The sequence below is a fragment of the Lithobates pipiens genome, unplaced genomic scaffold, assembly GCF_037356315.1.
Source record: "Lithobates pipiens isolate NorthernLeopardFrog02 unplaced genomic scaffold, aLitPip1_a1.2 Scaffold_126, whole genome shotgun sequence".
Taxonomy (NCBI): Eukaryota; Metazoa; Chordata; class Amphibia; order Anura; family Ranidae; genus Lithobates; species Lithobates pipiens.
In genome coordinates this window covers 1,397,797-1,414,268 of record NW_027507714.1, presented here as the reverse complement: position 1 = coordinate 1,414,268, position 16,472 = coordinate 1,397,797, and the positions used below count along the sequence as shown (strand labels likewise).

Genomic DNA, 16,472 nt, shown 5'->3' with positions numbered 1-16,472 from the left:
CTGGGTAATGGCCGCAACCTATACAGTGTCCCCACCACCCCGCCGACCGCCCCCCCTCATCCTCCCGTCCACCCCGCCGACCGCCCCCTCATCCTCCGACCGCCCCGCCCCATCCTCCCGTCCACCCCGCCGACCCCCCCCTCTTCCTCCTCCACCCGCCCGCCCCCCTCATCCCTCCCGACCGCCCCCCTCATCCTCCCGTCCACCCCGCCGACCGTCGACCCCGCTGACCGTCCCCCCTCATCCTCCCGTCCACCCCGCCGACCGTCCCCCTCCATCCCCGTCCACCCCGCTGACCGTCCCCTCATCCTCCCCACCACCCCGCCGACCGTTCCCCCTCATCCTCCCGTCCACCCCGCCCACCCGCCCCCCTCATCCTCCCGTCCACCCCGCCGACCGCCCCCCTCATCCTCCCGTCCACCCCGCCGACCGTCCCCCTCATCCTCCCGTCCACCCCGCCGACCGTCCCCCTCATCCTCCCCACCACCCCGCCGACCGTTCCCCCTCATCCTCCCGTCCACCCCGCCGACCGCCCCCCTCATCCTCCCGACCGCCCCCCTCATCCTCCCGTCCACCCCGCCGACCGTCGACCCCGCTGACCGTCCCCCTCATCCTCCCGTCCACCCCGCCGACCGTCCCCCTCATCCTCCCGTCCACCCCGCCGACCGTCCCCCTCATCCTCCCCTCCACCCCGCCGACCGTCCCCCTCATCCTCCCGTCCACCCCGCCGACCGCCCCCCTCATCCTCCCGTCCACCCCGCCGACCGCCCCCCTCATCCTCCCGTCCACCCCGCCGACCGCCCCCCTCATCCTCCCGTCCACCCCGCCGACCGCCCCCCTCATCCTCCCGTCCACCCCGCTGACCGTCCCCCTCATCCTCCCACCACCCCGCCGACCGTTCCCCCTCATCCTCCCGTCCACCCCGCCGACCGCCCCCCTCATCCTCCCGACCGCCCCCCTCATCCTCCCGTCCACCCCGCCGACCGTCGACCCCGCTGACCGTCCCCCTCATCCTCCCGTCCACCCCGCCGACCGTCCCCCTCATCCTCCCGTCCACCCCGCTGACCGTCCCCCTCATCCTCCCCACCACCCCGCCGACCGTTCCCCCTCATCCTCCCGTCCACCCCGCCGACCGCCCCCTCATCCTCCCGTCCACCCCGCCGACCGCCCCCCTCATCCTCCCGTCCACCCCGCCGACCGCCCCCCTCATCCTCCCGTCCACCCCGCCGACCGCCCCCTCATCCTCCCGTCCACCCCCGCCGACCGCCCCCTCATCCTCCCGTCCACCCCCGCCGACCGCCCCCCTCATCCTCCCGTCCACCCCGCTGACCGTCCCCCTCATCCTCCCGTCCACCCCGCCGACCGCCCCCCCTCATCCTCCCCGTCCACCCCGCCGACCGCCCCCCCTCATCCTCCCGTCCACCCCGCCGACCGCCCCCCCTCATCCTCCCGTCCACCCCGCCGACCGCCCCCCTCATCCTCCCGACCGCCCCCCTCATCCTCCCGTCCACCCCGCCGACCGCCCCCCTCATCCTCCCGTCCACCCCGCCGACCGCCCCCCTCATCCTCCCGACCGCCCCCCTCATCCTCCCGTCCACCCCGCCGACCGCCCCCCTCATCCTCCCGACCGCCCCCCTCATCCTCCCGTCCACCCCGCCGACCGTCGACCCCGCTGACCGTCCCCCCTCATCCTCCCGTCGACCCCGCTGACCGTCCCCCTCATCCTCCCGTCCACCCCGCCGACCGTCCCCCTCATCCTCCCGTCCACCCCGCCGACCGTCCCCCTCATCCTCCCCACCACCCCGCCGACCGTTCCCCCTCATCCTCCCGTCCACCCCGCCGACCGCCCCCCTCATCCTCCCGTCCACCCCGCCGACCGTTCCCCCTCATCCTCCCGTCCACCCCGCCGACCGCCCCCCTCATCCTCCCGTCCACCCCGCCGACCGCCCCCCTCATCCTCCCGTCCACCCCGCCGACCGTCCCCTCATCCTCCCGTCCACCCCGCCGACCGTTCCCCCTCATCCTCCCGTCCACCCCGGCCGACCGCCCCCCTCATCCTCCCGACCGCCCCCCTCATCCTCCCGTCCACCCCGCCGACCGTCGACCCCGGCTGACCGTCCCCCTCATCCTCCCGTCCACCCCGCCGACCGTCCCCCTCATCCTCCCGTCCACCCCGCTGACCGTCCCCCTCATCCTCCCCACCACCCCGCCGACCGTTCCCCCTCATCCTCCCGTCCACCCCGCCGACCGCCCCCCTCATCCTCCCGTCCACCCCGCCGACCGTCCCCCTCATCCTCCCGTCCACCCCGCTGACCGTCCCCCTCATCCTCCCCACCACCCCGCCGACCGCCCCCCTCATCCTCCCCGTCCACCCCGCCGACCGCCCCCCTCATCCTCCCGTCCACCCCGCCGACCGTCCCCCTCATCCTCCCGTCCACCCCGCTGACCGTCCCCCTCATCCTCCCCACCACCCCGCCGACCGTTCCCCCTCATCCTCCCGTCCACCCCGCCGACCGCCCCCCCTCATCCTCCCGTCCACCCCGCCGACCGCCCCTCATCCTCCCGACCGCCCCCCTCATCCTCCCGTCCACCCCGCCGACCGCCCCCCTCATCCTCCCGTCCACCCCGCCGACCGCCCCCCTCATCCTCCCGACCGCCCCCCTCATCCTCCCGTCCACCCGCCGACCGCCCCCCTCATCCTCCCGACCGCCCCCCTCATCCTCCCGTCCACCCCGCCGACCCCGCTGACCGTCCCCCTCATCCTCCCGTCCACCCCGCCGACCGTCCCCCTCATCCTCCCGTCCACCCCGCTGACCGTCCCCCTCACCTCTCCACCACCCTGCCGACCGTTCCCCCTCATCCTCCCGTCCACCCCGCCGACCGCCCCCCTCATCCTCCCGTCCACCCCGCCGACCGCCCCCCTCATCCTCCCGTCCACCCCGCCGACCGCCCCCCTCATCCTCCCGTCCACCCCGCCGACCGCCCCCCTCATCCTCCCGTCCACCCCGCCGACCGCCCCCCTCATCCTCCCGTCCACCCCGCCGACCGTCCCCCTCATCCTCCCGTCCACCCCGCCGACCGTCCCCCTCATCCTCCCGTCCACCCCGCCGACCGTCCCCCTCATCCTCCCCACCACCCCGCCGAACCGTTCCCCCTCATCCTCCCGTCCACCCCGCCGACCGCCCCCCTCATCCTCCCGTCCACCCCGCCGACCGCCCCCCTCATCCTCCCGTCCACCCCGCCGACCGCCCCCCTCATCCTCCCGACCGCCCCCCTCATCCTCCCGTCCACCCCCGCCGACCGCCCCCTCATCCTCCCGTCCACCCCGCCGACCGCCCCCCTCATCCTCCCGACCGCCCCCCTCATCCTCCCGACCGCCCCCTCATCCTCCCCGTCCACCCCGCCGACCGCCCCCCTCATCCTCCCGACCGCCCCCCTCATCCTCCCGTCCACCCCGCGACCGTCGACCCCGCTGACCGTCCCCCTCATCCTCCCGTCCACCCCGCCGACCGTCCCCCTCATCTTCCCGTCCACCCCGCCGACCGCCCCCCCTCATCCTCCCCACCACCCCGCCGACCGTCGACCCCGCTGACCGTCCCCCTCATCCTCCCGTCCACCCCGCCGACCGTCCCCCTCATCTTCCCGTCCACCCCGCCGACCGCCCCCCTCATCCTCCCGACCGCCCCCCTCATCCTCCCGACCGCCCCCCTCATCCTCCCGTCCACCCCGCCGACCGTCGACCCCGCCGACCGTCCCCCTCATCCTCCCGTCCACCCCGGCCGACCGTCCCCCTCATCCTCCCCACCACCCCGCCGACCGTTCCCCCTCATCCTCCCCACCACCCCGCCGACCGTTCCCCCTCATCCTCCCGTCCACCCCGCCGACCGTTCCCCCTCATCCTCCCGTCCACCCCGCCGACCGTTCCCCCTCATCCTCCCGTCCACCCCGCCGACCGTCCCCTCATCCTCCGTCCACCCCGCCGACCGTCCCCCCTCATCCTCCCGTCCACCCCGCCGACCGTCCCCCTCATCCTCCCCACCACCCCGCCGACCGTCCCCCTCATCCTCCCCACCACCCCGCCGACCGCCCCCCTCATCCTCCCCACCACCCCGCCGACCGCCCCCCTCATCCTCCCCACCACCCCGCCGACCGTTCCCCCTCATCCTCCCGTCCACCCGCCGACCGTCCCCCTCATCCTCCCACCACCCCGCCGACCGTCCCCCTCATCCTCCCGTCCACCCCGCCGACCGTTCCCCCTCATCCTCCCGTCCACCCCGCCGGCCGTCCCCCTCATCCTCCCCGTCCACCCCGCCGGCCGTCCCCCTCATCCTCCCGTCCACCCCGCCAACTGTCCCCCCTCATCCTCCCGTCTACCCCGCCGACCGTCCCCCTCATTCCTCCCCACCACCCCGCCGACCGTTCCCCCCTCATCCTCCCCGCCGACCGTCCCCCCTCATCCTCCCCACCACCCCTCCTCCCGTCCACCCCGCCGACCGTCCCCCTCATCCTCCCGTCCACCCCGCCGACCGTCCCCCTCATCCTCCCGTCCACCCCGCCGACCGTCCCCCTCATCCTCCCGTCCACCCCGCCGACCGTCCCCTCATCCTCCCCGTTCCCCCTCATCCTCCCACCTCCCCGCCGACCGTCCCCCTCATCCTCCCCCACCACCCCGCCGACCGTTGTCCCCCTCATCCTCCCCACCACCCCGCCGACCGTCCCCCTCATCCTCCCCACCACCCCGCCGACCGTTCCCCCTCATCCTCCCGTCCACCCCGCCGACCCGTCCCCCTCATCCTCCCGTCCACCCCGCCGACCGTCCCCCTCATCCTCCCGTCCACCCCGCCGACCGTCCCCCCTCATCCTCCCCGTCCACCCCGCCGACCGTCCCCCTCATCCTCCCCACCACCCCGCCGACCGTCCCCCTCATCCTCCCCACCACCCCGCCGACCGTTCCCCCTCATCCTCCCGTCCACCCCGCCGGCCGTCCCCCTCATCCTCCCGTCCACCCCGCCGACCGTCCCCCCTCATCCTCCCGTCCACCCCGCCGACCGTCCCCCCCTCATCCTCCCCACCACCCCGCCGACCGTTCCCCCCTCATCCTCCCCCACCACCCCGCCGACCGTTCCCCCTCATCCTCCCGTCCACCCCGCCGACCGTCCCCCTCATCCTCCCGTCCACCCCGCCGACCGTCCCCCCTCATCCTCCCGTCCACCCCGCCGACCGTCCCCCTCATCCTCCCGTCCACCCCGCCGACCGCCCCCCTCATCCTCCCCACCACCCCGCCGACCGCCCCCTCATCCTCCCCACCACCCCGCCGACCGTCCCCCCTCATCCTCCCCCACCACCCCGCGACCGTCCCCCCTCATCCTCCCCACCACCCGCCGACCGTCCCCCTCATTCCTCCTCCTCCCGTCCACCCCGCCGACCGTTCCCCCCTCATCCTCCCGTCCACCCCGCCGACCGTTCCCCCCTCATCCTCCCGTCCACCCCGCCGACCGTCCCCTCATCCTCCCGTCCACCCCGCCGGCCGTTCCCCCTCATCCTCCCGTCCACCCCGCCGACCGTCCCCCCTCATCCTCCCGTCCACCCCGCCGACCGTCCCCCCTCATCCTCCCGTCCACCCGCCGACCGTCCCCCCTCATCCTCCCGTCCACCCCGCCGACCGTCCCCCTCATCCTCCCGTCCACCCCGCCGACCGTCCCCCCTCATCCTCCCGTCCACCCCGCCCGACCGTCCCCTCATCCTCCCGTCCACCCCGCCGACCGCCCCCCTCATCCTCCCGTCCACCCCGCCGACCGTCCCCCCTCATCCTCCCGTCCACCCCGCCGACCGTCCCCCCTCATCCTCCCGTCCACCCCGCCGACCGTCCCCCCTCATCCTCCCGTCCACCCCGCCGACCGTCCCCCTCATCCTCCCGTCCACCCCGCCGACCGTCCCCCTCATCCTCCCGTCCACCCCGCCGACCGTCCCCCCTCATCCTCCCGTCCACCCCGCCGACCGTCCCCCTCATCCTCCCGTCCACCCCGCCGACCGTCCCCCTCATCCTCCCCACCACCCCGCCGACCGTCCCCCTCATCCTCCCCACCACCCCGCCGACCGTTCCCCCTCATCCTCCCCGTCCACCCCGCCGGCCGTCCCCCTCATCCTCCCGTCCACCCCGCCGACCGTCCCCCCTCATCCTCCCGTCCACCCCGCCGACCGTCCCCCTCATCCTCCCCACCACCCCGCCGACCGTTCCCCCTCATCCTCCCCACCACCCCGCCGACCGTCCCCCTCATCCTCCCGTCCACCCCGCCGACCGTCCCCCTCATCCTCCCGTCCACCCCGCCGACCGTCCCCCTCATCCTCCCGTCCACCCCGCCGACCGCCCCCCTCATCCTCCCCACCACCCCGCCGACCCGCCCCCCTCATCCTCCCCACCACCCCGCCGACCGCCCCCCTCATCCTCCCCACCACCCCGCCGACCGTCCCCCTCATCCTCCCCACCACCCCGCCGACCGTCCCCCTCATCCTCCCGTCCACCCCGCCGACCGTTCCCCCTCATCCTCCCGTCCACCCCGCCGACCGTTCCCCCTCATCCTCCCGTCCACCCCGCCGGCCGTTCCCCCTCATCCTCCCGTCCACCCCGCCGGCCGTTCCCCCCTCATCCTCCCGTCCACCCCGCCGACCGTCCCCCCTCATCCTCCCGTCCACCCCGCCGACCGTCCCCCCTCATCCTCCCGTCCACCCCGCCGACCGTCCCCCTCATCCTCCCGTCCACCCCGCCGACCGTCCCCCCTCATCCTCCCGTCCACCCCGCCGACCGTCCCCCCTCATCCTCCCGTCCACCCCGCCGACCGTCCCCCTCATCCTCCCCACCACCCCGCCGACCGCCCCCTCATCCTCCCCACCACCCCGCCGACCGTTCCCCCTCATCCTCCCCACCACCCCGCCGACCGTCCCCCTCATCCTCCCGTCCACCCCGCCGACCGTTCCCCCTCATCCTCCCGTCCACCCCGCCGACCGTCCCCCTCATCCTCCCCACCACCCCGCCGACCGTTCCCCCTCATCCTCCCGTCCACCCCGCCGACCGTCCCCCTCATCCTCCCGTCCACCCCGCCGACCGTCCCCCTCATCCTCCCGTCCACCCCGCCGACCGTCCCCCTCATCCTCCCGTCCACCCCGCCGACCGTCCCCCTCATCCTCCCGTCCACCCCGCCGACCGTTCCCCCTCATCCTCCCGTCCACCCCGCCGACCGTTCCCCCTCATCCTCCCGTCCACCCCGCCGACCGTCCCCCTCATCCTCCCGTCCACCCCGCCGACCGTCCCCCTCATCCTCCCGTCCACCCCGCCGACCGTCCCCCTCATCCTCCCGTCCACCCCGCCGACCGTCCCCCTCATCCTCCCGTCCACCCCGCCGACCGTCCCCCTCATCCTCCCGTCCACCCCGCCGACCGTCCCCCTCATCCTCCCGTCCACCCCGCCGACCGTCCCCCTCATCCTCCCGTCCACCCCGCCGACCGTTCCCCCTCATCCTCCCGTCCACCCCGCCGACCGTCCCCCTCATCCTCCCGTCCACCCCGCCGACCGTCCCCCTCATCCTCCCGTCCACCCCGCCGACCGTCCCCCTCATCCTCCCGTCCACCCCGCCGACCGCTCCCCTCATCCTCCCGGAGGTCCCATTGTGGTTGTATTTAACATTATCCATGGAGGGGTACAGCGGCAGGCGGGCGGAGAAGCCCCGTCGTGGAGGGGGGCAGGCGGGCGGAGAAGCCCCGTCGTGGAGGGGGGGGGCAGCGCAGGCGGGCGGAGAAGCCCCGTCGTGGAGGGGGGGGGCAGGCGGGCGGAGAAGCCCCGTCGTGGAGGGGGGGGGCAGGCGGGCGGAGAAGCCCCGTCGTGGAGGGGGGCGGGCGGAGTAGCGGAGAAGCCCCGTCGTGGAGGGGAGGGGGGCGGGCGGAGTAGCGGAGAAGCCCCGTCGTGGAGGGGAGGGGGGCGGGCGGAGTAGCGGAGAAGCCCCGTCGTGGAGGGGAGGGGGCGGGCGGAGAAGCCCCGTCGTGGAGGGGAGGGGGCGGGCGGAGTAGCGGAGAAGCCCCGTCGTGGAGGGGGGCGGGCGGAGTAGCGGAGAAGCCCCGTCGTGGAGGGGGGCGGGCGGAGTAGCGGAGAAGCCCCGTCGTGGAGGGGGGCGGGCGGAGTAGCGGAGAAGCCCCGTCGTGGAGGGGGGCGGGCGGAGTAGCGGAGAAGCCCCGTCGTGGAGGGGAGGGGGGAGGGCGGAGTAGCGGAGAAGCCCCGTCGTGGAGGGGAGGGGGGAGGGCGGAGTAGCGGAGAAGCCCCGTCGTGGAGGGGAGGGGGCGGGCGGAGTAGCGGAGAAGCCCCGTCGTGGAGGGGGGCGGGCGGAGTAGCGGAGCAGCCCCGTCGTGGAGGGGGGGGCGGCCGGAGTAGCGGAGCAGCCCCGTCGTGGAGGGGGGGGCGGGCGGAGTAGCGGAGCAGCCCCGTCGTGGAGGGGGGGGCGGGCGGAGTAGCGGAGCAGCCCCGTCGTGGAGGGGTCTGTGGTGGTCTCTTCCAGTGTCGGCATGCCAGGATACGGATGCCAGTGCTTGGGGGGGCCCATCTGGGGTCAAAAATAGCCCAAGGGCGCTGAGGGAAAAAGCACAGTCCCAAAGGTCAGCCAACTGGAGAGAGTTGCCGGCCATCTGGGAGGCGTTAAGAGCATTTGCCAGAGATCTGAAGGGCCGCCACGTACAAGTCCTCTCAGACAGCGTGGTGGCAGTCTCGTATCTAAACAAACGGGGAACGAGATGCCCGTCCTTAATCAGACTAACAGGGATGATCTTGCATGTGGTTGAGAAAAACCTAGGGTCGGTCTCGACAGTCCATCTGAAAGGAGTGGACAACCACCTGGCCGATTTTCTGAGTCCACACCAAGTGTGCGAATCAGAATGGTCCCTAAACTGGGAAATCTTTCAGCTGATGGTGCAGAAGTGGGGGGCCTCCCCGGGGTGCAGAAGTGGGGGGCCTCCCCGGGGTGCAGAAGTGGGGGGCCTCCCCTGGGTGCAGAAGTGGGGGGCCTCCCCGGGGTGCAGAAGTGGGGGGCCTCCCCGAGGTGCGGCCCGCCTCCCCGAGGTGCAGAAGTGGGGGGCCTCCCCGAGGTGCAGAAGTGGGGGGCCTCCCCGAGGTGCAGAAGTGGGGGGCCTCCCCGAGGTGCGGCCCGCCTCCCCGAGGTGCAGAAGTGGGGGGCCTCCCCGAGGTGCAGAAGTGGGGGGCCTCCCCGAGGTGGACTTGTTCACCAACAGAACAAATGCCCAGGTTCCAGTTTACTTCTCACTAGAGAGAAGTAGGGACTGGAGGGATAGACAATTGGCACAAAAGTCGATCTTTCTCACTTGCTTCGCCTTTCCCCCAATCAAACGTATTCCTCTAGTCCTGAGGAAATTTCTTCAAGAACGGACCACGATGATATTAGTGGTTCCTTGTCGGCCGAAGAGGCCGTGGTTTTCTATGTCATGCCTGTCAGAGGAGCCTCTCCCCTCATGCTGCCTGGGAGGGAAGATCTGCTGTCCCAGGGCCCAGTTCTGGTACCAGAAATACGGACTCTAAAGTTATGGGCTTGGTGTCTGAGGAAAGCCTCTTGAAATCTAAAATTTATATAAGAGATGAACCGTAAAGGAAAGCATCAAACTTTCCAATGTTATTGCCGCCGACATCCCATAACGCCTAAGTAGAAAGACCCCCTAACAAGGAGATCGCAGTACCCCCCATCCCCCCCCCGCTACAGCGGGGCTTTTAAGGCCGACCAAAATATGAGTAAAAAATATATTACAAATTTATTCACAAAATAATACCCAAAAGCGATCCATGTACGATTCCACGCAGCGATCCATGTACGATTCCAGGCGGCGATCCATGTACGATTCCACGCAGCGATCCATGTAGGATTCCACGCAGCGATCCATGTAGGATTCCACGCAGCGATCCATGTACGATTCCACGCAGCGATCCATGTACGATTCCACGCAGCGATCCATGTACGATTCCAGGCAGCGATCCATGTACGATTCCAGGCAGCGATCCATGTACGATTCCAGGCAGCGATCCATGTACGATTCCAGGCAGCGATCCATGTACGATTCCAGGCAGCGATCCATGTACGATTCCAGGCAGCGATCCATGTACGATTCCAGGCGGCGATCCATGTACGATTCCAGGCAGCGATCCATGTACGATTCCACGCAGCGATCCATGTACGATTCCACGCAGCGATCCATGTACGATTCCACGCGGCGATCCATGTAGGATTCCAGGCAGCGATCCATGTAGGATTCCAGGCAGCGATCCATGTAGGATTCCAGGCAGCGATCCATGTACGATTCCACGCGGCGATCCATGTACGATTCCACGCGGCGATCCATGTAGGATTCCAGGCAGCGATCCATGTAGGATTCCAGGCAGCGATCCATGTAGGATTCCAGGCAGCGATCCATGTAGGATTCCAGGCAGCGATCCATGTAGGATTCCAGGCAGCGATCCATGTAGGATTCCAGGCAGCGATCCATGTAGGATTCCACGCAGCGATCCATGTAGGATTCCACGCAGCGATCCATGTAGGATTCCACGCAGCGATCCATGTAGGATTCCACGCAGCGATCCATGTAGGATTCCACGCAGCGATCCATGTAGGATTCCACGCAGCGATCCATGTAGGATTCCACGCAGCGATCCATGTAGGATTCCACGCAGCGATCCATGTAGGATTCCACGCAGCGATCCATGTAGGATTCCACGCAGCGATCCATGTAGGATTCCACGCAGCGATCCATGTAGGATTCCACGCAGCGATCCATGTAGGATTCCACGCAGCGATCCATGTAGGATTCCACGCAGCGATCCATGTAGGATTCCACGCAGCGATCCATGTAGGATTCCACGCAGCGATCCATGTAGGATTCCACGCAGCGATCCATGTAGGATTCCACGCAGCGATCCATGTAGGATTCCACGCAGCGATCCATGTAGGATTCCACGCAGCGATCCATGTAGGATTCCACGCAGCGATCCATGTAGGATTCCACGCAGCGATCCATGTAGGATTCCACGCAGCGATCCATGTAGGATTCCACGCAGCGATCCATGTAGGATTCCACGCAGCGATCCATGTAGGATTCCACGCAGCGATCCATGTAGGATTCCACGCAGCGATCCATGTAGGATTCCACGCAGCGATCCATGTAGGATTCCACGCAGCGATCCATGTAGGATTCCACGCAGCGATCCATGTAGGATTCCACGCGGCGATCCATGTACGATTCCACGCGGCGATCCATGTAGGATTCCAGGCAGCGATCCATGTAGGATTCCAGGCAGCGATCCATGTAGGATTCCAGGCAGCGATCCATGTACGATTCCACGCGGCGATCCATGTACGATTCCACGCGGCGATCCATGTAGGATTCCAGGCAGCGATCCATGTAGGATTCCAGGCAGCGATCCATGTAGGATTCCACGCGGCGATCCATGTACGATTCCAGGCAGCGATCCATGTAGGATTCCAGGCAGCGATCCATGTAGGATTCCACGCGGCGATCCATGTAGGATTCCAGGCAGCGATCCATGTAGGATTCCAGGCAGCGATCCATGTAGGATTCCAGGCAGCGATCCATGTAGGATTCCAGGCAGCGATCCATGTAGGATTCCAGGCAGCGATCCATGTAGGATTCCAGGCAGCGATCCATGTAGGATTCCAGGCAGCGATCCATGTAGGATTCCAGGCAGCGATCCATGTAGGATTCCAGGCAGCGATCCATGTAGGATTCCACGCAGCGATCCATGTAGGATTCCACGCAGCGATCCATGTAGGATTCCACGCAGCGATCCATGTAGGATTCCACGCAGCGATCCATGTAGGATTCCACGCAGCGATCCATGTAGGATTCCACGCAGCGATCCATGTAGGATTCCACGCAGCGATCCATGTAGGATTCCACGCAGCGATCCATGTAGGATTCCACGCAGCGATCCATGTAGGATTCCACGCAGCGATCCATGTAGGATTCCACGCAGCGATCCATGTAGGATTCCACGCAGCGATCCATGTAGGATTCCACGCAGCGATCCATGTAGGATTCCACGCAGCGATCCATGTAGGATTCCACGCAGCGATCCATGTAGGATTCCACGCAGCGATCCATGTAGGATTCCACGCAGCGATCCATGTAGGATTCCACGCAGCGATCCATGTAGGATTCCACGCAGCGATCCATGTAGGATTCCACGCAGCGATCCATGTAGGATTCCACGCAGCGATCCATGTAGGATTCCACGCAGCGATCCATGTAGGATTCCACGCAGCGATCCATGTAGGATTCCACGCAGCGATCCATGTAGGATTCCACGCAGCGATCCATGTAGGATTCCACGCAGCGATCCATGTAGGATTCCACGCAGCGATCCATGTAGGATTCCACGCAGCGATCCATGTACGATTCCACGCAGCGATCCGCAGCGATGCACGTACGATGCACGTAGGATTCCACGCGGCGATGCACGTAGGATTCCACGCGGCGATGCACGTAGGATTCCACGCGGCGATGCATGTAGGATTTTTATACTGTCCTGTAAAACGATTTTGGGTATTTTTGTGAATAAATTTGTAATATATTTTTTACTCATATATTTTGGCCTGCCTTAAAAGTCTGGCTGGCTGGGTACTGCGATCTCCTTGTTAGGGGGTCTTTCTACTTGAAATCTAAAGGGCTCTCGGACAGGGTGGTAAATACAATTCTTTGCAGTGGAAAGAAGGTAACCCGAGCAATTTATGTTACATTTTGGAAGTTTTTTTTTTGTTCATAGATGCCAAAAAGGCGTCTGTAAATATCCCGGCAGTCTTGGAGTTTTTACAAGGCGGCGCGGATAAAGGACTGGCCATTGGCACTTAGTACAAGTTGCGGCCCTGTCTGTTTTTAGAGCAACCCCTGGCGTTACACCCGCTAGTTAGCAGGATCTTTAAGGGGTTGGCCAGAATTAAACCTGCTCCGTTTTAAAATTTTACCAAAATGGGTGGTTTGTACTACAGGGATGGATAAAACGCTCCCTAGAAGGAGAGCCCTCCTTTAAAACGCGCTCAAGACAGTCTTCTTAGTGGCTTTATCCACAGCTAGGCGCGTTGGCGAGCTTCTGGCGCTTTCCATTAAAGAGCCTTTTTTTTTGCAAATTCTCGAGGGACCGGCTGGCGCTACCCACAGACCCAGTTTTTTTTTTTTTGCCCAAAGCGGTGACAAAATTCCATAGAACCCAGGAAATTATTTTGCCTTCATTCTGTGGGTCCCCCACCAATCCAAAGGAAGTAGAATTCCACCAACTGGATGGGAGAGCCTGTGTCTTACAGTGTCTGGAGATGTCGAAAAGCATTAGGAAATCAAATGCACTATTTTGCATGCAGGTAAAAAAAAAAAAATGGGGTCCCAAGCTTCAAAAAACACAATTGTGGAAGAATGGAATGGTTTCGGGTTGGGGGGGGGGGGGGGGTTAAGGTTTCCCCTAGAAGAACAAGGTTAGGACTCAGGAATTTGAATAGGGTCCTCCCCCAAAGGTCAGGAGGCGTGTCCCCAGAGGTCAAAGGTCGGGCTGACCTACCCCCACCAGTGTTCCGCCTACCCCAACTAAGTCGGGGCATGAACAAGTCGGGGTAAGCACTAACCCTACCCCCCCCCCCCCCCCCCCCATGGCTCACTCCACACGGCACTATCAGCCTTCTGGGCAGAGCGAGCGACACCCGAACAAATCTGTCGAGCAGCAACGTGATCAAACTACTCGCCTTTCATGAAGCATTGTATAACACAACGCTGGTTTGTTTACAAGAGATTGCTCCGTCATTTGACGCGACGAGCGGCCGTTTACAGTGATCACGGATGCCCTCGAGTGCGCGTGAGAGCGGCATTCTGGGAGGACGTCATATGACGGCGCCTCAGAGTTAAACAACCGCCCTGTAGCCGTCATTCGGCTATGGGCCGGTTGTTAAGTGGTTAAAGAAAACTGCTCAGATTCATAAGACTGATGTCTATTCTGCCAGAGGGTCCTAAGAAAGGGCAGGAAGCGCCAAAATCCGCTGTCGCCAGTTGGATTCGGCAAGTTAGAATTCAAACTTCTAATCTAAGGGGTAAGTTAAGGCGCACGCTACCGGAGCGGCGTCACCAGGCCTCCCACGGCTCAAATCTGCAAGGCCGCAACTTGGTCTTCAGTGCCTACATTCAGAACATTTTATCAAGTGAATGTAAAATGGAATGAGGATATCGCTTCGGGCGCAGCTGTATATGTTGTGGCTCCTCCCCTCAAGTAGCATTGCTCTGGGAAATCCCATTAATAAATACTTAAATTGGATGTAAACCCAATGTCATCCTTTCTAAACTACTGCCATAGGGGTTATCTATAATGATGTACACGTCTCCTGCATGAATCATTACCTGTCAAATGTCTCCCCTCTGTCTGCTATGAGACCCAAAAAACAGCATATTCTGTGGGTGGGTCTGTTGTCTGGAGCTCGGTGGGTGGAGTCGTGACATCAGTACACTCCCCCCGCCCGCCAGTACACTTCCCCCCTCGCCCGCCTGTACACTCCCCCCCCCCGCCCGCCTCTCCATTCCCCCCCCCCCCCCGCCCGCCTGTACACTCCCCCCCCCGCCCGCCTGTGCACTCCCCCCCCGCCCGCCTGTGCACTCCCCCCCGCCCGCCCGCCTGTGCACTCCCCCCCGCCCGCCTGTGCACTCCCCCCCGCCCGCCTGTGCACTCCCGCCCGCCTGTACACTCCCCCCGCCCGCCTGTACACTCCCCCCGCCCGCCTGTACACTCCCCCCGCCCGCCTGTACACTCCCCCCGCCCGCCTGTGCACTCCCCCCCCGCCCGCCTGTGCACTCCCGCCCGCCTGTACACTCCCCCCGCCCGCCTGTACACTCCCCCCGCCCGCCTGTACACTCCCCCCGTCCGTCAGTACACTCCCCCCGCCCGCCTGTACACTCCCCCCGCCCGCCTGTACACTCCCCCCGCCCGCCTCTACACTCCCGCCGCCCGCCTCTACACTCCCGCCGCCCGCCTCTACACTCCCGCCGCCCGCCTCTACACTCCCGCCGCCCGCCTCTACACTCCCGCCGCCCACCTCTACACTCCCGCCGCCCGCCTCTACACTCCCCCCGCCCGTCAGTACACTCCCCCCGCCCGTCAGTACACTCCCCCCACCCGCCTCTACACTCCCCCCACCCGTCAGTACACTCCCCCCGCCCGCCTCTACACTCCCCCCCCCCCCCCCCCCCGCCCGCCTCTACACTCCCCCCGCCCGCCTCTACACTCCCCCCGCCCGCCTCTACACTCCCCTCGCCCGCCTCTACACTCCCCTCGCCCGCCTCTACACTCCCCCCGCCCGCCTCTACACTCCCCCCGCCCGCCTCTACACTCCCCCGCCTCTACACTCCGCCCGTCAGTACACTCCCCCCGCCCGCCTGTACACTCCCCCGCCCGTCAGTACACTCCCCCCGCCCGCCTCTACACTCCCCCCCCACCCGCCTCTACACTCCCGCCGCCCGCCTCTACACTCCCTCCGCCCGTCAGTACACTCCCCCCGCCCGTCAGTACACTCCCCCCGCCCGCCTCTACACTCCCCCCGCCCGCCTCTACACTCCCCCCGCCCGCCTCTACACTCCCCTCGCCCGCCTCTACACTCCCCTCGCCCGCCTCTACACTCCCCTCGCCCGCCTCTACACTCCCCCCGCCCGCCTCTACACTCCCCCCGCCCGCCTCTACACTCCCCCGCCTCTACACTCCGCCCGTCAGTACACTCCCCCCGCCCGCCTGTACACTCCCCCGCCCGTCAGTACACTCCCCCCGCCCGCCTCTACACTCCCCCCCACCCGCCTCTACACTCCCGCCGCCCGCCTCTACACTCCCTCCGCCCGTCAGTACACTCCCCCCGCCCGTCAGTACACTCCCCCCACCCGCCTCTACACCCCCCCGCCCGTCAGTACACTCCCCCCCCCCCCCGTCAGTACACTCCCCCCCCCCCCCCCTCGCCCGCCTCTACACTCCCCTCGCCCGCCTCTACACTCCCCTCGCCCGCCTCTACACTCCCCTCGCCCGCCTCTACACTCCCCTCGCCCGCCTGTACACTCCCCCCCCCGCCTGCCTCTCCATTCCCCCCCCGCCCGCCTCTCCATTCCCCCCCCGCCCGCCTCTCCATTCCCCCCCCGCCCGCCTCTCCATTCCCCCCCCGCCCGCCCGCCTGTACACTCCCGCCGCCCGCCTGTACACTCCCGCCGCCCGCCTGTACACTCCCGCCGCCCGCCTGTACACTCCCGCCGCCCGCCTGTACACTCCCGCCGCCCGCCTGTACACTCCCCCCGCCCGCCTCTACACTCCCCCCGCCCGCCTCTACACTCCCCCCGCCCGCCTCTACACTCCCCCCGCCCGTCAGTACACTCCCCCCCACCCGCCTCTACACTCCCCCCGCCCGTCA

General features: G+C 67.4%; 1 protein-coding gene across 1 annotated transcript in view; it reads right to left on the bottom strand.

Moving 5' to 3' along the window:
- The window catches only part of LOC143973867 (protein mono-ADP-ribosyltransferase PARP9-like), a 77,701-nt gene extending 67,435 nt beyond the window's left edge, over positions 1 to 10,266 (bottom strand). The window contains exon 1 of the mRNA XM_077474738.1: positions 9,820 to 10,266. Coding sequence (XP_077330864.1) covers positions 9,820 to 10,266 — 447 coding nt within the window. The remainder of the gene's footprint in view (positions 1 to 9,819) is intronic.
- Between the last annotated feature and the right edge of the window lie 6,206 nt (positions 10,267 to 16,472).